A 27464-nucleotide genomic window follows, 5' to 3' on the forward strand; every position below is an offset into this window, starting at 1 on the left:
TCAGGCCACAGTCAGATCTTTAATAAAAGCACTTTGAGTCAGTGACAAACATGATTCAGCAGACATGACAACTCAGAAAAGTCACGTTGGCGGGAGCAGTGTGCTGCTGGTGTTTGCAGAGGATCCAACAAGGGCCCTAAACCCAACCATCCCCTCAGAGGCTTCTCAGCCCTTCACCACACACTAGAAGGTTGCTAAAAAAGTCTCTCTTGCCTCACCCTACTCAAGTTAGTATGGAAGAAGCACAGAAGGGTCTTTGCTCTGACCAAAACCGAGAGAGTAAATTAATCCAGAAGAAAACTCCAGCTCTAATCTCTGAGTAGGAGGTTAAGTTGATTTTATAGGAGGGAGACCAAACAACCAGTTTCACAATAAGCACTTCAGCTAGGGCAGTTGTGGAGAGGGGCCTGACACTGCCAGTCTCCCAACAGGATCCATCTGACTGCAGCAGGGCAGGGCAGAAAGCACCAACCTGCAGGAACCGTTCCCCACCGCAGTGGTGAGTCTGTTCAGAGCTGCCAGCCACCTGTATGACCAGACAGCACATTTGCATTTAGCCATCTTCTGTCCTGCTCCCCTTACTGGCACATCAGAAGCCAATAAAAGGTGCATAGGACCCTAAGTAACCAATTTAATTGCAGGAGTCAGCGATCCTCTTCCACTACCAAGGCCCTGGAGCTCCCTTGGCGAGGGGCAGGGTTGTGCAGCACTGAGAGGAGGGTGGCAAAGGGCTTGTCCTCAGATGCCCAGCACACACGAGAGCTTTGGAAGGTTGTATCCCTGCACTTTGGTCTTTGGGTAGTGCCACCTGCTCAGTATCTGTAGTGGTCTGGCTTGAAGGGCCCATCCCTCGACAAGCCCAGGTATTTGGCCTGTTTGTCACTCAGCTTTGTCAGCTTCACACTCAGCTTGTCCAGGTGAGCAGCAGCCACAGCTTCATCCAGCTGCAAAACAACACACGGGGACAAGAACATCAGTGGAACAGTCCTATCAGTCCAGGAACTCACGGGTCAGCAGTGAGAAAGGAGTATGTGGAAACCAACAGCAGCTCTAATGGGGACTCAACAACAGAGCTGTTCTCCTGCCAACATCCCTCTCTGAGCACAGAACTGCATTCACATGCAAGAGCCCTGTGCTTTAGAGGGAAATCAAATTAAGCTTAAGTCAGACACAAAACTTTATATAATCATGCCCATTTCAATCTCACACATTCACATCCATCCAACAAGCAAAGAACAGAGATCCAACTATTTGGAGATAAGAATATGCAGTTTGGTAGAAAAATAAAGGCCCAGTCGTGTGTCCTCTACAAAGACACATGGACGTATCATCATGGACTATCACCTTACAAAAGTACTAATAATACTGGAAAAAAATGCATTTCCTTTCCAAATATACCATCTTAGGGGTACATGTATTAGAAATTCATTCCAGAATCACTAACCCAGCAATACTTGTATCTGTTGGCATTGTCTTCATGAAGAATAAAGCCAAAGTGGCCTGAAGGACACAGGCTTAGAAATGTTGATGAAATTTCTTTATCCCAGAGGTGCCTGGCAGATGTGCAAACTCAAGAGATTGAAAAATGGGTACAGTTAGAAGACAGGTAAGTGCTCCAGGAGCAGAAGAGTCAGAAAACCAACAGTAGGATGGCAAAGGAGCTGCTGTGGCAGAGGGGGATGCACAGCCACAGAGGATCTTCAAAGGTACAAAGGACAGCACGAGTAGGGATCAAGTGCTGCTGAGTTACAACAGGAGGACAAGCTGGACCATTTGTAATTCCTGCAAAACACAATCAGTGCTAAGGAAACAGATAGAAGTTTAAATCCCGGCAGCATGGAAGAGATTGGTGGTATTTCCCCCAAAACAGTTAAATAGATGTGAAAGATGGAAACGTATCTGAAGGGCAACAAAGCAATCAAGGGCCAAACCTTCAGCTTGTGTGAACCAGCATGGCCTAAATGATTCAATAACTAGTCCTAGGGACTGTGGTAACAAGCCACTACTCTGAAGTAATCCCACTGCAGTGAACCAGGTAAAAAGGTGCATCTGCCCAGAGTACAATTCACTGCAGCTCAACCTGCTCCTAACGGGAAATGTGGAACTGCCAACACCTGTTGGGGACCAGCACAGCCAAAGGGGGGCAAGACAAAATTAGAAAAGTAAGATGCAGTGGTTGAAGAATGTGGAAGGGAACCATCATGAAATCCACCAAACTCCACTTAAGAGTCAGGAAAACCATGAAAGAAAGAAAAGCTGACTGGAAGGCCTGTGTTTAGAAGGGAAACAACTATTTAAGTTTAGTAGATCCTGCCAGAATGCCATGGAAAAAAAAAGAAGGGTTAAAAATTGGGTCTGGTTGAGTAGATTGACATATGAAGCTCTCATAGGTGTATTTCCAGCAAGTTTAAGACAGATTACACCCACTTGAAAAGGAACTGAGTCACTGACAATTCCCAGAAAAGGTTTTCAAGCTGCACCAGAGACCAGTTGTTTCACAGCTGCTTCAGCTTGGAGACTTTGAGACTTAGATAAAGATATACACAAATTTAAATGAAGGTAAGATGACATTCTCACCTTAAAAATCAAAGCTGAGCAGGACAGATTTGGTGCCAAGAACATGGAAACAACCATATGCCTTGATTTCCAGGAACACACATTGCAGAAACGTGTGCACATTTGTAGGAGCTGATCAAAGCAATGTTCTTGCAGTCAAAGAAAGTGCAATGTAAGGCACTTGATAATTCTTAAGTTTTACATTTGGACCTCAAAGTAACTACACAAAAAAAGGAAAGGCATTATCCCAGAATATTATCAGAGAAAGCTCTTTGTTGGTTCTGATGAGGGAACTGCTTTATTCTTTGAGCAAAGCCCTCTGTGAGGCACAGAGGGTCAAGAGTGTTGTGCCAGTGTATGAACCTGAGGAGATCACTGCCATATGCTCCACTAACAGGCACCTTTGTGTTTAACTGCTCTGGGCATCACCTCTCCCTTCCAGCTCAAGTATGCTTACTAAAAATTGTTATTCAGGAAGAGGATGAAGCCACATTTTATTAGCAACACTGGGCTATCATTTTCAAGAGAACTGTCAACAACACTGTTCCTTTAAAGAAAATTATGTGCCAGGTTGCTGATCCACTCCTACACTGCATTTCTGGTATGCTTTGCTTGATCCTTAATGGATGGGTTTGGAAACTTAGTCCTTCAGCAAACACCTAATCAGTAAGCCCAAACATACAAATTCTACTTCCCAAATGGAAAGTATTTTCACATTTACTCTCACACCTGGTGGTACTCCAAAGGCAGTGGGATTTAACTCTAGCATCTTTTTCCATGACCATCTCAAATTCTCGGGCTTGTTTTGGAAAATTAAAACCAGGTTCGTTTTCTAAAAGGAATTTGTGAGTTATGATATGATCCAGATTTTTCCAAGAACAAAGAATACAGAGATAAGTTTAAAGGGAAACATGAGGGAATCTGTCATGAATATTTTGTGAAGCTTTTAGGACCGGACTGTGATAAGCTCTCTCAGGTGCAAATGGAACCCAGACTATCAACCAAGTAAAAGCAATTTAGTGTCACTCCAGCTTCAGCTCTGCCCCACTACACTTTGCAGCTGGACAGGCACATGAAGGCTTGCTGTGAATGCTGACAATCAGCAGAAGGAACAAGATGGAACAATCAGAAGGACCAAGTTGGTTGGGAGAAGCTCCCTGAGTACCCTGAGACAGGGTCAAGGAAGAGTCAAAAAGCAACTGGGTGCTCCTATCACAGGTCAGGCAAGTCCCAGTCCTGCACACCAGGTCAGCCCCAAAACACAGCCCACTGCAGAGTCAGCGTGCCCAAAGCATCCTCTGAGCGACAGAAGCTCCTTGCAACAACAACATTCAGCAGAAAAACAGACTCAAGCACAAACAAGACACGTCTGAATGACCCCATCTGAATTTGGCTTCCTCGCAAGCACCTTTGGCTGTTCCAACTCACCTTCTTTGGCAGGAAGTGGACCCCAACAGCGTATTTGTCACTGTGTGTCCACAGCTCGATCTGTGCCAGCACCTGGTTGGTGAAGGAGTTGCTCATGACGAAGCTGGGGTGGCCCATGGCACAGCCCAGGTTGACCAGGCGGCCCTCGGCCAGCAGGATGATGTGCCGGCCGTTCCTCAGCGTGTATCGATCCACCTGCAGAGGGGACACGCAGCCCTGTCAGGACACACAGCATGGCCTGGGGGCCACCTTCCCACAGCTCAGCACTGGGCCTGCAAGACACTTGAATTACAACCGGGACACCCCTCCCTCGGTTCCAGGCAGTGTTGGTGTGGTAGTTTGGCCTAGGCCTTCCTTGGTGACCAGCTTGTAACCAAGGAAGTGCCCAGATTTACCCGGTATTCCCTACGATTTTTACGTAAACTGGGGTATAAGAAGAAGGGAGGAAAGACCTTCGCCCTCTTTCCTTCCGGCGGCTTTGGAGGTGCAGATCTCCCTGTGTTGAGTCTGTCGGGTTGGGGAGTGAGGCCTGGTAAGGCCTTGTCGACCTTGGGAGGCGAAGGCTGCCAGCAGTCACCCCAGCATGACTCTCCATTGTCCCAGGGAGAGTAGTAAGATATTCTCTGCTAATTCTTTTAGTTGATAGACCTTGGGCTACTGATCAGGATTATATATATATATATATATATATATTTTGGTTTTTGTTCTTCCCTTCCCCTTTCCCTTTTCCCTGTGAAATTGTATATATATTTCAACTGTACATAAGTGTAAATATATTTATATATATATTGCTTTGTCTCTCTTTCGTTTTCGGTTCTTTTGGGTTTTTTTCCCCTCTTCTCCCTTGGTTTGGGGTGGGGGGGGACTCCTTGTGGTAAGGTTTGGAGACTTGGCAGGGAGCCAGCTCCAAACCATAACAGTTGGCAAAGCCTGGAGCTCTCCTGGACTTCCCAGCACATCAGTTTTGGCATCGGCTTCGTATTTAACCAGCCATCCAAGTCTTCTGGATTTTCCACGTTGTGTTGCCCCAGCCAGCTGCAAAACCCAGTTCAGATGTGCCCAGTGGTGCCCGCTGGGGTGGAGACACATGGCAGAAGGAAGACCTGCATGCAGCAGTCCAGAGCCTCTGAATTTCAGCCAGGGGAAGAGGCAGAGCCCCCACCCTGCTGGAGGTCCCCTGGAACTTCCTCCACCTCCATAAGGCCAACACACACAATGAATTGCCATCCTGGCTTCTGGTGCCATCCTTTGCTCTTGGGGGACCAAAGGCATGGTCCCCAGGCTGCCCTGGGGACAGCAGGACTCTGCACACACAGTCAGGTCTCAGATGGGCTAAGGAGGCACATCTGTGTGACAGTCCCACACAAACACGTCACTTCACGTGTGCCTCAGCTGCCTGGGCCAGACCAGGCACCTGCAATGGTGAACTTAACTCTGCTTCTCCTTTATACCTCTCACAGCTCTTCTCCCCCGCTTTCACCCTGTAGGGGGTTGCAATATTAAAGTAATTAATGAAACAACAATATAGCCTATAAGTCACAAGAATGTTCAGTATTAACTGGTATTTATTGCTCATGCCACATCAAGCACTTGGAAACAGAGCACTTTGAAAATACTTGAAAGATAATCGAAGACCAACTTTCGACAAAACCTAATGCTTCAGACCATTTATCTTCTGCTGGCACAGCACAGCAGCTGCAAAATGCCTAAAAGGGTCTCTCCCCACAGCTATATTTATACTTTAGAGACTAAAAGTTATTTTACTATTAAGCTAAACACAGCATTTTCAATTTTATCCTTAAAGCTCTGACCTGTAAGCCAGAAGCCACAGGGGATGAAGCTTTAATTGTAACAACACCAGCTTCTGAAAAACCATCTTTGTGCAGGATTTTAGCAGAGATGTCAAGAACAAACCAATAAAAAACCCCTTGTTTTAGAACAGGTAATTTGCCTTCAGAGCAGGTTTGTGCCCCAGCTATGCTTCGATCCCAGCACTACTTTCTATTCTTGGGTTCACATAACAGATTATTGTGATTTCAGCACAACACAGGCAGGCAGTAACCACTTTAAACAGCAGGGCTAAAAAAGTCTTAACTAGTCCTGCCCAAAAGCACACAGCAAGGCAGGGTAAGAATGATCCCCCCTGGGTAGTTATAGGTATTATGGATGCTAATTCTCCAGTGTGGACCACCAGTGACAGTGCTCAGTCCACCCAAAAAATAACATAAAGGCCATCAGGAGATTCTGGGAGGAATCAACAAAATGAAGAGGGAAGAACAACACTAAAACCCCTGAGAACAGCTACAATATTACCTAAACCAGACATTATATTTACAGATTCAACTACAAGGTAGTTAAGCAGTTAAGGAGCATTTCAGTTTTGAAGTCTGAATTGGGTGGTTTAAGGTGTCAAAATCTTATATCCATGTAATATCCACACAACCTGCCCCTGGACAGCTGCTGGATTGTGCATGGACCACATACCTTCAGCAACCTCTGACAGGAACCATTCAGTGCAGAGGGTAACAGAAAAAAAGCAAATTAATGCCTTTACACAGAGGTAGTGGCACCAGAAGAGACTCAAGTCAGTTCTGTGGAAAGACATTTCTCACACAGGTAAATAATAGGCTGATTCATAAGCCCAAAACATTGCTACAGAAGTAGAATTGAAGTTATCCAAGCAGTAAGTTCCTCTCCATGCTTATTCAAACATCCTCTCCTTTTCCCCATCAGCATTTAGCTTGCTCTGGACTTTCTGGCTGCTTTGCACTTCCCCTCCACTCCATGAAACAAGATTTATTTACAGAGCCAAAGTTCACTGACCTTGACCCTTCCCTCTCCTCTGGAGTTGAGCTTGTGCTACAGGTCAGTCCCTAATTTCCAAACACAGCTGAGCAGCCCTTAACTGTCCTTTGAAAAGCAACACGAGTCAAATAGCACAATAAGTTGTGTTTTTCTGTCCCAAGCATTAAACATCTTTTACACCAGATCACCATTTGTAAATGGAGACCATGTGGTACTGAAACCACCACGCTGGACACGTTCTCAGCTACTCTGAACCTGCAGCTGAACTCCAACAACCCTCAGCTCCAGCATTAATCCTCTAATCAAGAACACAGATGTCTCCATAGAAGTGAGGGATTTTTGCTCTTGTACTACATTCCCCTCTGCTACAGGATACAGAAAAGGAGCTGCCAGGTCTTGGTAAAAATGTGAGTATTTAGAGAGTTAATACTTGGCATTATATAGGATACCTCACCCAGAACACTGATGGGAATGTGTTATCCTTAAAATAAGTGCAGGATTTTACATCTTAAAGAGAAGACTGACCTCCCCCTGAGGTGTTCAAAAGACTGGGGACCATGTGACCATGGAAGTGGCCCTTTAATGAATCTGAGCAACAAAAGGGAGAAATGAGCAATGGCCTAAGTGCCAAATCAGAGTTCAGTGTGAAAGCAATTCTAGCAATTATTGCAATGGTCTCAACACATGTACAGGGTGAGGGACAGAAGTTGCAGAACCTCCCTCCTTGGAGCCTGTTTCTAAACCCCAAGTTAAAGCATGTCCTGGAAGAGTGAAGCAGTTGCAGCAAATTCCTACTCAACACCTCTTGTTTCCAGCACAGAGTTTGGGGGCCTAAAGTCACATTTTGCCTCCCAGTCCTGTCTTTCCCCCCCTTCTGAAATGAGGAAGGTTTTAGATGTGTATTAGCTCCCTGCTGCTCAGCTGCCCAGCCAAAATGGCAACCAGGCACAGAGAAGGGAAATTTCAAATAATGAAGCTCTTTGACAAAACCTGTTCATGTAACACCTGCTCAGCAGGTGCTTCCCCACCTTGTCTTGCAGGTCTGAAGTCTTTAGGGACAAGAAATCCAGACACGAAATGGAGCACAGGGGGATGCCACTACCACAGTGTAACATGAAATATTATAAATAAATACAGCATTAAATGCAACAGTGCAACTGGAGACTAAACCAGTTACCAGTGCTCCACATTCACTGCCAGGAGTCAAAACTAACTGAGCCAGGATCAACTTTCATTGGGGTGGGCAATGTACACATGTCCAGGCCATCCTCACCTCAGAACAGCTCCCAGCATGTGGAATGGCCAGGGAAGGGCAGATTTACCTCTAGGCACATCCCATCTCCAGTGGGAAGCAGCAGGTGAGTAAGGAGAAGCACCAGAGCCCAAGGGTACAGTGCTATTTTTCCCCAGTAAACCCTCTCAGCTCCAGCTCCCTGTGCACCAAGCAGAGACAGAGATGGCCCATCCAGGGCTGGCAGAGGCACCTTTGTCAAACCTCAGCTAAGGAATTCCAGGCAAACACACTTGTGGCAGCCCCAGCATGCTGGGAGCTGTGTTCTGTGAGCAGGGATCTCCTCTGCATCACTGATCACCTCCTTGTGACAGCAGCAGTTTAGAACAGAGGGTCAGGGCAGGATTTCTTCAGCACTAATCCTCATGGACAACCTCGACCCCAAATCCATCTTTTTTTTGAAAGGTAATTTTTTTTAACCAGAAATTTGTTACAGTTTTCATACCTGGGACTCCACTGCACCCAATCCATGGGTGACAGACTGGCTCCTCAATGCAGAGCACATAAAGCAAAAGGGATCACTGCCTCTGTGCATGTATGGTACCACATTAACATCTAATTAAACACTCAACCATGCTTATTTCTTTAAGCAGTCCCAGTTTTAGTTTTAAAACAACTTGAGCTATCAGAAAGCACCTGTGGGCTCCTCTGTGGCAAGAGCTGCTCAGCACAGTCAGCTCCACACTAAGGGCATGAGCAAGAACAAACTTGAACAGTGAGAACTTGAGGGTGTAACTTCAGACCTGGTTGAGGCCATGTAGAGTGTCCCAGGATACTGAAAAGCCTCTCAGAACTGCTCAGTAAGAGTCAGATGTGGGTGGCTAAAAAGCCACAGGGGAGTTAAGAAAACTGGAAGGGCAGATTGAGATCTGAGAGGTAGGTTTGGGTGTGGGCTTTTAAAAAGTAGAAAACCTGTCCCACAATCCTGCTATCAGCAAGCACAGTGACTTTTCAAAAGGTCACCACAAGTCCCATGCCAAGTCAGATAAAGCCTGGTTTGCTTTATGAGATGGTCTTCCCTCAATGCTGGTGTTACAAAACAGTTTTGATCGTTTAGTTTTGTTTCTCTGCTTTCGGACACACAGCTGGAAAGCTGAAATTTTTATCTGTTTTCCTTGTGTAGCTACAGCCATAGCTTAAAGTAAACACATGGTGGGAATACCAGCTGAGCAAGGATAAAACATCTCCCCTGCTCTGCCCACACATTCTGGGCTGCACAGGTTTCCAAAATGAAGCCACCAAGTCCAGAAGAGAAGTCTGAGTTTGGCAGAGCTCCAGAAAAGCTTCCTTGAGGCTTGAATGCCAAAGTAAAAAAAAAAATGCTTTGAAAACAAAGAGGTGTGAATATTTTCAAACCTTCACATGATCCCAAAGGACATCCCCTCAGGACCAAGACTGTCCTGGTGCAGAGCAGTACTCGAGCAAGCAGCTTCCCAAGAGGAAAGTCAGATCAGCCACAGGACAATCAGTTCTAAGCTTTTATAGGGTCTCTGGTGGTCTGCTCTGCATTCATCACCTAACTAGCTCTGGCATTATTTTCAGCTCAGGGCTATCAAAGCAAGCACATGTGCTTATTACCTCCTCACCACTCCCCAAACATCAAAGCTCACTTCCCTCGATGCAATTAATTGTCTACACAATCACCACTCAGGGGTTGGCTCCTTCTGCCAAGGAAGTAGGAGCACATGGGGAAAGATGTATCCATAGCAGGCACCTCTCCCCAGAGACCACCCTGAACACTTGGGCACTGGATGGAACCAGACACCGAGCAGCTGCTGCTTCTTTGTAGGAGGAGAGGTTGGCAAGGGCTGTCTCACCTGAGGTTTAACATTCACTGCCTCCACTGCATTGTCATTCAGCCACTTTGCATCAACTTCCACATCAAAATGGCCAATATTACACACTATGGCATCGTCCTTCATCTGCTCAAAGTGCCTGCAAAAGAAAAACAGCTGTATCAGAAGTTAACACACAAAAAACGTGTCCTCCTCCTCTAGCAGCAGCAGATGCTCTGGTCCATAGCTCTGCTCAGGGACAAGGACAAGTGCCTGGATCACTGACTGCATCTGACTCTCATAATGTGTGGGTCTGAGAAGACTATTGGAAAAAACTCTCAAGCTTCTAGGGAAGGACACTTCCCAAGGATGCAATAACTTATATTTTCCCCAGTATGGAAAATAATACTATTTTGTTTAATTGGTCAAAACAAATACCTGCAGTTACTCTCCTTCCTACACAGAACTCATTTTCTCCATGACTTTGAAGTTTCCAGCAGTTTTACATCTCTAGGGACTAATGGCCTTATCTCCTCCCACCTAATCTGATCTTCCATTACATATACAATCCCCATGGCAAAGAAAGGAAGGAGTTTGTGTGGAGTTGGGGCTATAAATTGAGATCCAAGAAGCAGTAACAAAGCACTGCAGAGCAGTTCATTGAGAACAGGATGGTTTCAAGGTTATGTGTACTCACAGATGGAACTACTTTCAACCTTTACCTGCCTCCTCTTCTGTTCACATTTATCTGACCTAACACAGGATTTAGCCCTGATGTTCTCATGCTCCAAAAGTCTCTATCTATCCCTTGTTTCTCCTGCCATAAGACAGGAACAATTGCAGTGGTGCGACATCCAACAGAACTGAAAGACCAAAGGCCCAATTTCTCACTAAATTCATGTGAAATTCTGATGTCCAGAAGTGAGACTGTGTGCTCACCCTCACCATACTGCTGACATGTTATGATTATATTAAAAAAAACTCAAATCTAACTGTACAGGTATCCTTTCACCAAAGCAAGTGGCTTGACCATACCTGCCCTGCACAATGTCAGTGCAGCCCGTGGTGGTGACAAAGATGTTGCCCTCTTTGCAGGCCTCCTCCATGGTTGTAACTTCATAACCTGAGATGAGAAAAAGTTATTTCTTTACCCAACAACCAGCATTTATTAACAAGTGGGATACAATCCTGGAAGTAGAAAAGTACAGAAAAAGAACGAGTAAAAAGTCTTATTTATGAGCAAAAACAGCTGATCTATGGATGATGCAAAGTAGTGGCATATTTGTCTTGCTGAACACCAAAGTATCATGAAAATATCCATCCCTCACCTTTTCTAATGTGCAGAACTATACATTCAGCATCTTATGTGCACAGGGCTGATATCTGGCACAGCACACAGACCAGATTCAGGGGTGAAGTTTGCAAAGGAAAGTGCACCCACAGCACCTGCAGGTTCTACTCAGGTATGAACAGAAATGGGATAAACTGTACTAAGAAGCCCAGTTCCATGAGGCATCCACAGCAGTGAAGGAGCACAGCTTCCAGAGCATGCCACAAGCACAGCTGGAAAGGCAGAGAGCAGGGCATTGCCCTCCACAGACATCTACTGAGGGGAAGGCCTGGTGCTTTAATGTGGAGATATTCCAGTGAAGTCTAATCCCACACTGGACACTGAGGATAATAAACCCCCTCAAAACCAGGCTTAGAGCATTATGAAATGGGGCCTTACCCCACTATGGTCTGAATCCTTAACTCCAAACACATCTCCAAGGCCTCTAGTAATAAACTCCTCCTTAACTGCAAGGAAAGAATTCCTACACTCAAAATGGATTCAACTCTACCTCAATAGAGGCAGGGCTGAAGCCTCCTCGGCCAACTTTCATTTATTGCTCTACATGCAGAGATGCCCACCAGATGCCCTAATTCCTGCCCTCCTGCAGCCCTCACCTTCCATGGCTGCCTGGAGGGCGTTGATGGGGTCGATCTCAGTGATGATGACTCTGGCCCCGAAGCTCCGCAGGGCCTGGGCACAGCCCTTGCCCACGTCCCCATAACCTGCCACCACTGCCACCTTGCCAGCAATCATCACATCTGTAGCACGCTTGATGCCATCGATGAGGGACTCTCTGCAGCCATAAAGGTTGTCAAACTTGCTCTGAGGAAGAAAAAGGAGCGGTTTCAGAACAGATCAAAGGCACTCAAGTGAAATTTCCTTACAGAAGGAAAATGGACTTCTGTGCAAGGAGGCTGAGAGTCAGCTAAATATTTTAACCACCATGAGGGATGGGAAGAAGGCAACCTGGTTTGATGGTTTAATTTATCCAGTTTCCATCTATGGAGTTATACCAGACACAGGCTTTGACACGTCCCAGGTAAAAAGCATTTTACAAATACATCCTCTCCACTGAACAGGGCTTGGACATGTTAGAAAGTTGTTACTGGTAACCTGAATTTATCAAGTAAAAGCACAAGCAGTTCTTGTACACAGAGGTAGGTCTGAGTGCCCTAACCAGATGTTCACCAGTTCTCTGCTGCTGTTTATCAGACAGTGAACTGAACCAAGTGCCACAGGCAGGCAAAATACACCAGCAGATCACCTTATGTTTGCAAGAATACACCCTGCAGAGCAGCAAGCTGCCCTCATAAATCACAAGAAACTGGTTCCTGCAGCCCAAGAAGATCAAAATTACATCTTCCCCTGTGAAGAGCTGACAAAGAACACTGTCAACGCCTCACTATTGCTCAGATTTAGGAAAATCCAGCAAGTATCCATTCACAATAGTGGTCACTGCAATCAGGAACCCCTGGATTGCATCTCCTAATGCCCCATCACACAACATCCTCCTGTTGTAACACTATCACATGAGATTAACAGCCAGACCCTCAAATTAAAATTGCCCTGCTAAGTCAGATGTCAAACACTACTTCACCACTTGAACACCTTCCTAAACCCAGAAACACACATTGCTGTACTATTTTTGTGATGTTCCTTCTCCTTGGGCCTTTTGTTTTGACCAGGAGGAGGAGCTGTCCAAAAATATTTCATTATCTGGAGAGTTACAAAAGCCAAGAATTTTTAAAATTCTGGCTACTAATGTTTACCATTCACAGGAAAATTCTGGTCTCAAAGCCTGCCTGGGCCATCTACAGCCTTAGGGCACCAATCCTTTTTACTTAACACTGTCTGCTGTAGGCAATCTTAACATTAAATACCAAGAGGCAGCAACCTGGTCTAGTGGAAGGTGTCCCTGTCCATGGAAGGGGGTTGGAACAAGATGAGGTTTAACGTCCCTTCCAGCCCCAACCATTCTGAGGCTCTCTGTGAGCAGGGGCACTGCTCTTTCAAATGGGACCCCCCTTGCAGCTGGTGCCACATCAGGTGATGTTACAGTTTGGTTTTCCATCTACAGCTTACAACTGTAAAGTCTTTGTAATAAAAAATAAATGCAAACTCCACATTTAAAACCATTGCTGCTCCTCCTCCAATGCATTATCTGAGCAAGGAGTAGCAGCAGGTCACTCCCAGCCTCAGGAGCTGGCCAAGGACTAATGCATAACAACTTCTACCTCAGATCCAGAAGTTCCTGACTCAGTGGCTCCAAGTCTTATCACTGGCACATCTGCCATTAATATTTCAGAAAATCTGTGTTACTGATCCTTCAAACTCCAAAGCTAGCACCAGCTGGCAATTTTCTTTCCCACTCCCCTATCAGATTTTCCTTGCAGTATAAGCCTTCTTATGGAGGAAAACAGCATGGTCAGACCTGATTCCTCATCACTGCCTGCAATCCAGGTGTCTGTGCATTCCCATGCTGGATGCAGACATCTGTCCCCCCCCAAAATACACTTGAGTGGCAGAAGGGAGGAACAGAACTGGCTGCTGCCTGCCTTCTCTCTCCAAATACTAGCACAGGAACCTGGCACCAACTGCCAAGAACTGGGAGAGCAGAATGTCAGCTCAGTTGCACATCCTCCCAGAGGTCTGCAACTGTGGTTAGTACAAATATTGTACAATATAAACACCAAACAGTACTCGAAAATAAGCACTTTTTTGGCACTGGAATAAAGTGAGCTCAACCCAAATCAACTCAACAGGCTTTTATAGGAACATCTGGATTTCCAAATCTACTAAACAGCATTAATAGTTATTATGCAAGAGGCACAAATCTAGGTGAAAAGGATGTCAAAGAAACAAGTTTCTTCCAATATCAACTGGAATCCAGCCCACTAGCTAGGAAATAAAAGTGTTGGATGCATCTCAGTGAGCAGAAAGGAGATGCTCTCCAGACAGCACTGCAGGGAAGGCAAGCCAAGCAGTCCATGAGAATTGCCAAGCCCAACAGGAAAATGTTCACATGGGAAGTCAAAATAGATTCAGCAATTGGATTTAAAACCATCAAGATGCATAAACCTCAAATACACCTGAAATTCCCACTGTAATTCACCTGCAGCCAAAAAGCAGCAGCACCCTTTAAACAGCACTCCACCTCATCCTGGATTCACCAGGATTTATCCTGGGGAGCAGTAACAAAGCTAAGCAAGGGATAAACACCTCCTGCCCTGTCCTTGGAACTGCTGCTCACAGAGATCAGCCAGAGGCTGAGCAACCAGCCTTTATCAGCCACAAGCTCATGCAGGTCACACTCTCTTTTCCAGCTGGTACCTGACATTGGAATGGGCTGCCCAGGGAGGGGGTGGGGTCACTGTCCCTGGAGGTGTTTAAGGAAAGACTGGACGTGGCACTCAGTGCCACGGTCTAGTTGACAACGTGGTGTTGGGTCACAGGTTGAACTTGATGATCTCAGAGGTCTTTTCCAACCTAATTCATTCTGGAATTCTGTATTCAGGAGTGGGGACAGGCTCCTTGCCCCAGGAACTGACTGTGCCCCAGGAGCCATGATTCCCAAAGGGGTTTTCACATTATTAAAAAGCAGAAGAATGCATGTCCTTATGTGCAAAAGAAACCTTGATGTTCTGAAAACGGGACATTTACAATGGTACGTCCCACTAGAGACATCACAGGTTCACTTCAAGGATATGGTGGGAATTGCTCAGCACCAGGTCAAGAATAACCCAGGATGAGAAGGAAGACTTGCATGGGAATGACAACATCCCAACCCCAAGCTGGTCAGAGAGCAGGAGAGGGCAGAAGGTCCATCTGCATCACCTTGGTGACAGAGTCGTTAACGTTGATCGCTGGAACCTTCAGCGTCCCATTGGCCTTCATCTTGTACAGGTTGTGAACTCCAGTGGTTGTCTCTTCTGAAATACCTCTGATTCCTGTGGGGAGAGTAAAAGGATTCACCTTAGCTGGAGTTACTGCTGCTGCAAACCAGCACATACCAGTGCTGGGACCATCCTCCAGAGGCCTGAAGTTAAACAAACCCTTGGCAGGGAGCAGGGAAGAGATGAAAACCCTAATCTGGATCCTGAAACAATAGTTTGGAACTTCAAGTTTCTTCCCCCACAAGGCAATTAAAAAACAGCAGGACAAAATACTCTTTGAAAAAAAAAGAAAGGGACCAGCTCTTGATCAGGGAACCAAAAGGATTCCCCACTCTAATTTTCCTCACAAAATGATCCTCTGCAAAAAGGACAAGATGTTCACCTCAGTGATGTTTTACCAGCATAGTCCATTCTAGAAAGTGGCCCGAAAGGAGATGATACCCAGACAACCACACTTAAAACTAAAGCACTTGGATCAATTGGGGGGAAAAAAAAAAATCAAATACACAGCTCACCATTCCCAATCCTCCTGTTGTAATCTCCTTCAGCTCTGCTTAAACAGCCAACACCCCCCAAATCTGGATACTCACTAATCTGGAGCTGATTCAGATCCACAAGAAAAGAGGAGCTATGAAACCTATGAATAAGAAGGTCTACCCATGCCAGGAATCTCTGCAGAGGAGACACTGCCCTCTCCAGGCAAGCAACCTCTCCCACTGACCTCATGGAATAAGACTGACAGGATGCTCCTCAGGAAAATAATTTTACAGCCATTTTGATAGAAAAACTCTAAGAAATAAACAACATTCACTAATTGTTCTATTCATGTCCTTTTAACTGGTGAAGCAGGTGACAGCCCAGGCTATCTCATGTGAGTGCACATGGACAGACACAAATATTGTCCCTTTTCATGTCATTTTTCTTAATTTGTCTCCCTCACTATATAACACGTAATTACTCACAGTTCCTACACTCATCTTTTTTTCACCCACACTCTATCCACAGCCCTCCTAGTACTTCAGAAAGGTGAGTCCTACCTTTAAATGTCACAAGTAACAGCAGGGAAGCCAAAGGACTTGCCTGAGATCACCAGGCAGCAGCACTGGCAGAGCTCCTTGCCCACAGCCCAGCCCACACACCTCGACAGCCAATATTACTTTAGGGATGAGTAAGAGGGAACTAACAACAACAACAACAACCCCCCAGCAAAATCCCCCAAAATTATTAATGTAGTTTGTTAATTCTGGGCACAGAGGAGAAGTGTCCCAGTGCCACCACCTCCCCACCCACCAAGACCCCTGAGAAATTCATAGGACTGGACAATCCCCTCTCTGAACAGCACAAGAACAGCCATCACTGCTGGGAGCAACAGCAGCAGCACAGCCCCAGGGCAGGGACAAAGGCAGCAAGATCAGATGTGGATGTGGCACTTGGGGACATGAGTTAGCACTGGGCTTGGCAGTGTTGGGGGAACAGCTGGACTCAATCTTAAAGGTCTTTTCCAACCTAAAGGATTTTGTGGTTGGCCCCTCCAGCTGGGCAGCTGGTTTTACCCCCAGAGGACAAAGAAGTCAGGCAGCCCAGGGGCCTGCAGGTTCCAGGGAGGCTCCTTGAGGACCCTGCAAGAACACCACAGTCTTGCAATGAAGGCCAGAGGATGTGTTTCTGAGCCACAAACCTCTGCACCCTCCAGCACCCAGGGATGCTGTGCCTCCCAGCCAGGAGAAGGCAGGAGGAAGGGGAAGGCAGGAAGGGTGCTTTGCCCCAACCCTTTGGGATTCATTTGCTTGGCTGGAACAGTCGTGGATGAAAACAGCTGCCAAGAGCCCAGGGCACCCCCTCTAAGGGGGAGCAGGGCAAAAGGGAGGGAAGGGGAATCCCAAGTTTATCTCAGAGTCCCTGATCTCCAGCACAGCAGTGCCCTCCACTGCCCCTCCCCAGTCCCACCCCAGCACAGCGCTGCCCCCACAGCCCCCAGCCCAACACCCCCTCCCAGGGCAGTCACACACAGCTGCTCAGTCTGGTCCAAACCCACCCCCCACTGTTTAAAAAAAAAAAAAATCCAGCTGTGAGGTGGTCCAAGCTCAGGGGAGCAACACAAACCAAGAGCACCTTCAGGCCAAGCCTCTGAGTGCAATTCAATGTGGTTTTCACACCAGATTTTGGACAGATGCCTCAGTGGAGCCTGAGAGGGACCCATGAGACCTGCACATGGCTCCCCAGCCAGCAGGCAGAGGCACCAGCACTCTGTGACACAGAAAGGACATGAGACCAATGCCACTAGAAGGGAAGAGCTGGATTTGCCTGGAGAAGAAGACGACTCCAGGGAGATGCCACCACAGGCTTTCAGTACTTGAAGTGGGCTTGTAAAAGGGGGACAGACTGTTTAGCAGGGCCTGTTGCAACAGGACAATGGAAATGGTTTTAAACTGAAGAAGGATTGATTCAGACTAGACACAGGGCACACAATTTGGGGTTTTTTTTACAATGAGGGTGATGAGACACTGGTACAGGTTGCCCAGAGAGCTGGTGGATGCCCCATCCCTGGGACCATTCAAGGGGATCTGAGCAACGTGAGTTGAAGGTGTCCCTGCACATTGCAGGGGGGTTGGACAAGATGGCCTTTTAAAGGTCCCTCTCAACCCAGACCATTCTGAGAGGAGGCCAACTGATCCCCAACCCGTGTCTCACCACAGAGCCCCAGACAACCCCACTCCCCTGATGGTCACCTGCACAGGGAATGCATCCAGGCTTTGGCATATTCAGGGCTTCCATGGAGGGGACAGGACAGTTTAAAGAACATTGCCTCATGCCCAGTGAAATGGAGCATCTGCAGTAAGCCTCCCAAAAGCATCGATGGTCTAGTGCAACTGCCTGGATTAAGTACATCCATCCCCTCGTGAAGGAAATCTGTGGGAGGTCATGGCAGGAACCTCCAGTTCAGATCTGCCTTCTCTCTTCTAGTCTGGCAGCTGGAAGACACACTCAGAGCTCTCCAGATGACATTCCTGAGCTTAGCACACTACCTTTAAATGGCACTAAGCAAACCTCCCATCTTGTATGCCAGCAGTTTCTCCTCTCTGAAGGCCACCTGAACACTGCCCCAGGTGACATTTATAGCTGCTGTAAACCACTCTGCAGCTGCTCCAAGTGCTGCCTGCATATCTCATGTTCAAAGCCTGAGGGATTCAAGTGACTGGGGAACAGAGAAGGGCATTCAGCAAGGAAAAGGTTGGACTAAATTGGAAAAGCCTTGCTAAGCACCCAGACCCCTTTGCTCCCCTGTATTTCTTACCTAAGAAACAAGCAAACATGAATCAATGGATCACAACTGATCCAGTCTTCTCCATCCTTTCTCAACAGTGGACTTTTGCACAGATGCCAGAAACCTCCCTTGTAAAAGCTCACACGACTTTCTCCTTTGTTCAGTGTTTTCTCCCTCCCCACCTTTTTTTATCTTGCTATTAAGGGAATTTAGTTGAATGGAATAGGCCAGTGGTACAAAGGCCATTCTGCCCTCTAACAGCAGGCACCACTAAGGACAGGGGAAGCTTGCTGAGCAGCTCCAGAGGTATTTAACACATCTCCTTGCTGAAGGAGGCCTACTTGCAACTGTTATTTGCACACTAGGACTCAACTATTTAAATTAGAAGCAGCTGAAGCACAGAAGACAATTCCCTCTGAAATTAGCCCAGAAAATTTTTCCAGCCTTTAAATGGCACTTTGAGCTGCCTCATTCCCATTAAATGCCTCATTCCCAAATGTCTCCTGTGCCCACAATCAACACACTTGACACACACTGTACATACTCTGCTAATGTTACTCTTGTTCTACCTCTCAGCAAAGAGGTCAAATATCCCCACAAGCCCTCAGGATATATTAGCCTCTATCATCTTCAAGACACATGAAAATGGATGCTACACAGCTCCATTTAAGCAGACTTTGCAGCAGAGGGCTCAGGACAGAGCTCAGACAAATGAGATCAAGACTCTACTCAGTGGGTCCCATTCTGGAAGTTTTGCTGTTTCCAAGGAGCAATGGACTGGTAGGTAAAACAGATCAAGTCTGTCACCCTCTACAGAGATCACTCAACTTACTGAACTGCTGCAAGGAGGCTTTTTAACTACAGCCAGTGCAGATGGCCACACACTTTGGCAAGGGAAATGTTGACTGGTATGATATCCTGCCTCCACCCTTTGAAAACCAAGAGGAAGAGCCATTCCTATGAATTTAGGAAGCAAACCCAGGCAGTAGGGATGTTTTTATCAGAGATGGATGCCAAGACATGAGACAGTTCAACAGTCATTACCTTATTGCACCATATTATGCTGGTCCCTTCCACACCAGGAGCACAAAGACAAGCAAGAAGGAGCAAAGGGCTGGAGGGGGGAAAGAAGCAGAAAGCAAGAGGGCTGGAAGTGTGAAAGCAGCTCAGCTCAAGGACCCCTGGGAACAGGGACACCAACAGAGGTACTACATGGGCATGGCAGGGAAACAACCCTGCAAAACAGAGTGGGAACACAGAAAATGCCTTTTTTGGCCTCTTACAATGCCAGGAAGACAGAGAGGCGTGATCAGCCGTGGTATTCTTTGGCATCAAAAACATGAGAAAAGCAAGAGGTCATGAGCATCAGACAGGGGCAACCCAGGAAGCACAAGAGCTTTGATGGAAGAGAGAGGAGCCCAGCATGGCTGAGCAAAAACCAATGAAAACCTCTCAGTACAGTTCAAATAACACATGGATTACAAGTGACATCAGGCTGAGGATGAAGGAGAAAGTGAGGCCTGTCACAGAGAAAGTTTCCCTCTTCCTGGTGTTCCTACCCCCACAAGCACATGGATGGGGAGCAGAGCCCCAGACTCCTCTCACACAGCCCTACCCACAGCCTGCCCCCTTCAGATTTTTTCCCCCACATCTTCCTCCTAAAGCAGAGGAAGAGTCAGAGAAGAGCTGACCCAGGGGGCTCCTACAGCAACCTCAGCTCTATAGACAAGAACATGAGCACACCCCACTGTATCACCACCCAATTTTCTTCACTCCCAGATGCCTTTAGCAACACTGGGCACCCGTGGCTTGCTGCAGCACAGGGGATGGACACTGGGCAGGGCTGAGGAGAGTCTGTCACACTTGCCAGGCACAGATCAGCCTGGTCATGCCAAATTCCCTTCACATAAATCTTTTATATAAACATGTTCTAGCAACAACAGCCTATTCTCAGTTTTACTAACTTGCACTGAAGGAAAGTCAAAGCAAGAGTCCCAATGCTGGCTCCACCAGCCTCTTCACTGTCAAACTGGGTGAATTAATGCCTTACACTGCAGAAAACTGTTCCCTTTCCAAGAAAGGCTACAGGTTGTCATGACTTCATCCAGAGCTGCACCAAGAGGAAGGGGAAGAAATGCATCAATGTTAAAGATATTAACTGCAAACAGACATTGAGCAATCATAGAATGCAGCCCTTTTCCAGGAAGCTTTTGGCAAGACAGCAGAACCACTGGTCAGTCTCAGGCAATGGGCACTGTGAAGGATGGTCAGAAGGACAGGTCACTGGACCTTATGTACTACAGAGCAGAGATGCAAACAGCTCCTGCAGGTAAGAGATTCTGGTCTTGGGCTGTAAGCAATTTTCCCAGCCTGTTTGCACATGCCTGTCCCTCTTCCCCCACCCCTTTTCCACCAGCAGGGAATTCCCACAGAAACACTCCCCAACAGCCTCCCAGGCAGAGCTGTGCCTGACAAAACAAAACACAATCACCTTTCAGGAGCTGTGGGTACTTGGTATGAACTAGGTTGGTAAGATCTCCACCATCATCCAGGATCATGTTGAGGGGCTGCCCATCCTTGAAATACAGGGTCTGCTCGATGCACCACAGATATTCCTCGTCGGTCTCCCCTTTCCAGGCAAACACTACATGGGAACAAACACACCATTAACCAGTTTCTTACTCAGCATGTAGTGAAGCAGCCAAAGAAACATTTCATCAGCAGCTCTCAGTAGCAGCCAACAGATAGATGATTATCCGTGCCTGCAGGCCAGAAAAGACATTTGTACTGAAAAAAAGATCTCAGAATGAGCAAAGATTAAATCACGTTGCCTCTTGTTCCAGGCCACAAACATGGTCAAAATCTTGAGACTTCATTGCTCTCATTCTTCTTCCAGGTTAAGAGAGAGAAGGCAAAGTACACTAAAGCAGACTCACATCCACAACACCTCACTGGCTCCTCTAATACATCCTACGCTACCAGGAATTAGAAACAGCCACTGGACATATTGGTACAGACAAATGAAAACACAACTACAGCAGTTTCTAGCACAGCAGAAAAAAGGGACCAGACTACAGCACGAGCTGAGCAGCAAAATATAAACTCTTCAGCAACTTTGAGTTTAAATTTTATTCTCTAGCACAGCACTAAAATCTAAGCTGAGGTGCCTCATCTGCTCTGCACATCCAGCCCCAGCAAGGTGCTGCAACCACCGGCATGTTGTGTCTAGCAGGATTTGTCTTTCCAGGCATTTGTACTGGCTTCGTGCTATACTTGACCCTCAGTGGCACTCAACCACTCAAACATATATTAGGCACATTATTTACACCCCTCAACATTTGGCTAAATCGTCGTGTTTTCACTGTTTACACAGAAAACTAACCTTGAGCCATGAAGAGCCAATCATGCAATTGCCCTTTCTGAAGAAATGTGCATCATTATCTCATATTGTATCCAAAGGACCAGCATCCCTCCAAGGCCTCGAATTCAGGATGTGAAGTGCAATATTAACAAAAAGAGCAAGTTCCACAAAATGAGGACACCACGGGCAGAGGTCAAACAGACAAACACTCCACCTGTAAAGGGCTCTTCAGTGGAGTTTTGGGTTTTGAGAGCAGTGAGGAAAACAATAACCTAACACCTAAAGAGTCCCCCCTGGCCCTTTGACATCCCATGCCAGAGGCAGGCAGAGGCAATGCCTGAAGCTGGCAATGCCAAAGGAGCTGATGAATGGACCACTTTGTTGCCCTAGAATGCACCACAGATGGGGAAAGACTTGTGGCAATAGTTAATTATAACAGAAATGAGAGACACCTCCCAAAGCAGAGAACCAGGCTGCCAGAAATCAGATTTAGCCTCTGCCAACACCTGGGCTCAGGTAATGCAGTTCCCAGCACACAGCCATGAGGATTTCATGTCCTTAAGCTGAGCAACACAGCAGACAGCTTAATGTATTTATACTGATCCCTGAGAAACTGCTCTTCATTGCAAGGTGACAGTAACCTGACAGCAGCATCCTGATACACCACTTCAGGGATACCAGGCAGGAACACAGCTGGGCCAGCTCTAGCCTAAAAATACCTTGGGTATTGCCCCTGGCACTGTAAAGGGCACATGGCAGTTCACTTCCCTTCCCCAGCCCCTGTTCAGCATAGCACTTGCTGGAAAGCACAAAACACCTCCAACTACACACACCTACACACCAATCCATTTATTTAATCACCAGCCCATTCAATCATCTTAATGAGCAGGCTTAGAGATGTAAGATACAGGCAGGCACTGCCACAGCCTTTGTTAGGAGTGCTGTACACAGGCTGATGCAACACAGCCTGAATCAAATGTCCCGAGTGCTTTGGATGGGTTGTATGTGTCCTGAAGCTTGTTTGGAAGAGCCTGATATGTACACAGTTGGATTTAGCAGGAACAGCCAAACTAGAACATGGATAACTTACCAGGGACACCAGCTTTTGCAATAGCAGCTGCAGCGTGGTCCTGCGTGGAGAAAATGTTGCAGCTTGACCATTGTACCTGGAAAACAACCCAAGTTTTGTTTGCTGAACAAAGTTCTGAGATATCAGGCACTCTCTACCACGCACAGGAGTTAGAAAGGGGGCAAGAGCAGAAAGAAATTAGTGCAGATTCCTGCCTTTCTCAGTAGCTCTGTGAAATTAAGGTGAAAACTAAGTGTGTGACTAAGCCAGGGAAAATAATGTCACTTTGGGAGAGAAAGTAAGGGAGCTTTAGCTGTGCCACTTATTCAGCCATCTCCTTGCTCATGAGTGCTTCCCCCAGACAGCCAGAGCATACTTCAGCTATAGAACTTCAGGAGTGCACAGCAGGGTGGGTTTGGAAAGTTTTGGTCACTAAAGGTCAGATTTTCAGAACAGCCCCACAGCAAGTGTCCACTGAGGAACATGGACATGCAGCAACACACCTGCTGGCACTGACAACAGTCAGAAATGCAGCTGAAACACTACACTCAATCAACAGGCATTCTCCAAGGTTATGCTCACCCACCTCCCACTCTGTGCTCCAGTCATGGAAGCTTTTCCAGCTGAGCTAAGTGTATTCCACAGATTTCATAACTAGGCTCAGGCACCTGGAAAAGCAACAGCATGCTGCTGAATTGCACTGAAAAGGATCTGCACACCTACTGCAGCTCCAACCACCACACCCCAGAGCCACAGACACTTCCCACTCTGCTCCCCACAGGGCTGACTGGCAGGTATTTCGTGTTCATTGGCTGCAGACCTTGAGGAGAGGGGGCAATAAGGCACAATCCTTCAGCCTGTTTGCAGATACACACCCTGCTTCAGCAATGACATTTCAAAGTAAGGGCTGCAGTAGGACCCACCTCACCTGAGCCTACACAACCAACACTTGCCAGTGAAAACACTCCGGGAAAGGGCACAGGAAAACTGAAACCATGACCTCAAGCACTGCATCTCCTCACCTGGGTTTTTGTAAGCTCCCCCCATATCAATACAGATGATGTGAGGAGGCATCAGGACATTCAAAGTATACAGAATACCTATATATTGTTACACTTCAAGCTTGATACAGACACAGGCCACTTCAACTCTGCACCCCCAGATCTGTAACACCAGTTTGTGACACAGATCCTTGAATAACTGGCACACTTGATGGGCTTGGAGCCAGTGGTTATGAAGAGGATGCATTTTTATTATAAATTCAGAACTTACACTCTTGAGGCACAGATTATTTATTCTGTCTTTGTTAACCCAGCCAAAAAAGGGACACCAAGGTTACTGCACAGCAGTGAGCTACATCCTCATTACGTAGGGTATGATTTCAGCTTCATTCCTCCCTCCCTGGTACCAGAGTTTGGTAGAATACATGAACCAGGGCTGAATCCTAACCCAAGTCAAAGCCTAAACGAATAGAGAACATGACAACAAGGAGCTAACACAGCACCACACACCTTAAAGGCACAACCACAACACACTGAGAGGAACCAAATCTCTGCAGGCACCTCCCTGAACAACTCAGATGAATCCCATATGACACTGATTTGGGGTTGTGCTCAGACTAAAGCAGCTTGGCAATGCTGAACTAAGCACACAGCTGCCTAGGTCAGCCATGCTGGGACAGAGCAACCAACAGGAGCAGCAAGGAGCTTCCCAAATTTCAGGGGCTACTGCTCTCTTTCGAATCCTGTAGAAGGACAAGAATTTCATACACAGAGTGACTGGAACAAAGCCAAGGCTGTACCTCCAGAAAGCTCCCCTTCAGCACTGCACTACTTGCAACCACGGAACAGCTCTGACCAGGCTGAGGAACACCTGCACAGCAGCTTGTACCTTGCCCAGGCTGACCTGGCACAGTGTCCACACCTACTGCTTCCTCCTCTTTTTGAGGCAATGCCACAGGTGGTACAGAGGAAACTTCCTCTTCTCCCAGTGCCTTTCAATCAGCATTGACACTGCTCAGTTCTGGACCATTCCCAGGGAGGGATCCCATATAGGGCACCTCTGGGCAGCCTGAGTTCAGGCAGCTAAACTTCAGGAAGAAGGAATTTCAGATCACACACAAACTTAACAATCCATCAGAGTTCCAGCCAACTCCCTGCTCAGCACACAAGCAGTGCTCAGATGCCTGGCTCTTCATCCCTGTACAGTGAACACTCAGCCATGAGCTCTGGACTTCATTCAGCAAGTCAGGCATAGGACACGTCTGTAAATGGCTTTTAGTATCTCAGTGTTTAATATGGACCAGAGTAACTGGTGCAGAGTCACACGTGCACCAAATTCAAAGTCAGTGAGTCCCCAGCCCCACTGCATCCCTGTTGTTTTCCTGCACAGCTCAAGGGCAGCATGAGCTCTCAGAGAGCTTCATTAGATTCTGCTGACTTTACCAGGGCACAGTGTGGTTCTTAATACAGGCTAATCTGTGGTGGGGGCAGTGGCTCGAGCCAGCAGCAGCACTGCATGCCCCAGCACAGCAGGGCTGTGTGGGAGCACTGTGGGCACTGCCTGGGGCACTGCACACACGGCTGATGGAGCTGCTGCACCCACCTACCCACCCAGCCCAAAACAGGCACTCAGAGGTGCAGCTTGTCCAGGGGGGCACCACACCCCAGAGGTGCACAGAGCACACACAACAAGGCTTGTGCTTAAGGAGAGAAGACATAATCCATCCACTGGGAGACTGCAGCCTCTTCCAAAAAATACAGCCAGGATTCCCGAAGGTGTTACACAAGCAGGAGCAGTGACCCCGGCAGGGCATTACCCAGCAGCTGAAGGGGAAGCTCAGCACTGTACCTCAGCCCCCAGGGCGATGAGGGTCTCGATGAGCACTGCTGTCTGCACCGTCATGTGGAGGCAGCCAGCGATGCGGGCGCCCTTCAGGGGCCGGGACCCAGAGTACATCTCCCTCATCTTCATCAGCCCGGGCATCTCATTCTCCGCAATCTCGATGGCCTTGCGACCCCAGTCTGCAAGGCTGATGTCGGCTGCGAGAGAAGCAGGACAGCTGTCAGAGTTTAAATAGCTGAGACCTTGGGATCTGTTCTCACACTCGTGGGGAGGCACTGGCTGCAACAGTTGAGCACCCAGCAACAGCTGGGAGGCAGAGCTGGGGGAAAACTAGACCCTGTTGCAGCTACTCCCTCCGTTTCTACTATCGTAAAAGGCTTTCAAACGAGTTTAGACCAAAGCTAAGAGCCCCTCTGGAAAAAAGCACACTGCATGAGCATATTAATCAGCTGTGATCTAGCACACAGACATCCTGAGGCCCATTAATTTAGTAAGCCACAGCCTTAAGCACTTAAAGACACTGCCCAAGTGTCCAACATTTCCTATAGAGACCAATTTCCACAGTAACGACCTGCATGTGGGGAGGGGCTGCCTGTATGGTAGAATGCTCCCTGAGAATGCACCAGGAGCTGTGGTTCCCAGGGGAACCTTCCCCCTCCTCAAAGCAAAGCTGCAGGTTCTACCCCCTTGGATGCACAGAAATTATTTTAAGGGAACGTTACTACTTTAGTTACCAGCCTTCTACTATAGATCCTTTTTACAAAGGTAGAAATTCAGCAAAAAAAATGAAGAGAGGCTTCTAATAGGCTACTGCACTCACCATGTCTGACCCCAGCTTTAAAAACACAGGGGTCAAACAGGTAATGCCCAGGTGCATCAACCCACTGTCCCTCTTACTCAGTTTGCTCTTCCAGAGATTTCAGAAGATTCCACTTAGACCATGGTCAGATGCTTTTTTTCACCTACCTCGTGAACAGGGGCCGTTTAAAGCACTGGGGAACACCAGGACTCCGAGTCAGACTGGCGGGTTTAACACAGACAGGCTAATTCCATTTTGCTGCAGGATGAAGCTTGGGGCCACTGAAGCTACCGCACGTGTTAGAGCTGACTGTACTACAACCAGGGTCTGAAAACTGCCTGAAAACAGGCAATGGAAGGACCATGGAAGCAAATACATCAAGAGGAGGTTGAATCTTACCCCTTTAAGGGCTCGGCAGCTTTACCAGGGCTGCTTAAAAAATATCCCGCGGTATTTTGGGTTCAGAGCCTCCAGGGTAAATTATTTATGAACCTGAGCCTTAGAGACGAACGTTCTTCTCTCTGAAATCAGTCTCCAAGGAACACCCAATTCTTTATAAAAATCGGGGCTCTTTGTGAGTCTCAGCTCCACAAAAACACCCGCCAAAACCTCCAGGGCACGTGAATCACAGGTCCCGGGCCGGGAAATACTTTCCCATTCGCAGCAAAGCCCGTTCCCGCCAAGGGCCCCAGCGGCGGGGCAGGGCCGGGGCTGCGGGGCAGGAGAGCGGCACCACGGCGGGGGAAACCCCTCCGGGCACCCCCCGAGCCGCCCTTTCCCCGCGGCCGCTGCCCCAGCGCAGGGGGGGCTCAGGCCCGGCTCCCCCGCGGGCAGGACCCGCCGGCCACGGCCGCCGAGGCCGCGTTCCCCGGCCCGGCCCGGGGGAGCCGCGCGGGGCCGGCCCGGGGCTCGCACTCACCCACTTTGTAGGGCAGCCGGTCCGACATGGTGGAGCTGCGGGGCCGGCGGCAGCAGGAGGAGCAGGAGAAAGAAGCAGCTCCGCGCCCGCTTTAAGTAGAGGCGGTGCCGCCTGCGTGAGGCGGGG

At 47.6% G+C, this 27464-nt stretch overlaps 1 protein-coding gene across 1 annotated transcript; it reads right to left on the bottom strand.

Moving 5' to 3' along the window:
• On the bottom strand, window positions 1-27464 carry AHCY (adenosylhomocysteinase). Its single transcript, XM_027693871.1, has 10 exons — window positions 27339-27464; window positions 25627-25817; window positions 22798-22873; window positions 20838-20990; window positions 15023-15135; window positions 11803-12010; window positions 10891-10978; window positions 9898-10015; window positions 3985-4179; window positions 1-944 (listed from the first exon to the last, which is right to left on the bottom strand). Exons 1-10 carry the CDS (start codon window positions 27364-27366, stop codon window positions 813-815), a joined length of 1302 nt encoding a protein of 433 aa, XP_027549672.1. The 5' UTR covers window positions 27367-27464; the 3' UTR covers window positions 1-812.

This window comes from Neopelma chrysocephalum, unplaced genomic scaffold (genome assembly GCF_003984885.1).
Source record: "Neopelma chrysocephalum unplaced genomic scaffold, ASM398488v2 Primary Assembly neopelma1_94, whole genome shotgun sequence".
Classification (NCBI taxonomy): Eukaryota; Metazoa; Chordata; class Aves; order Passeriformes; family Pipridae; genus Neopelma; species Neopelma chrysocephalum.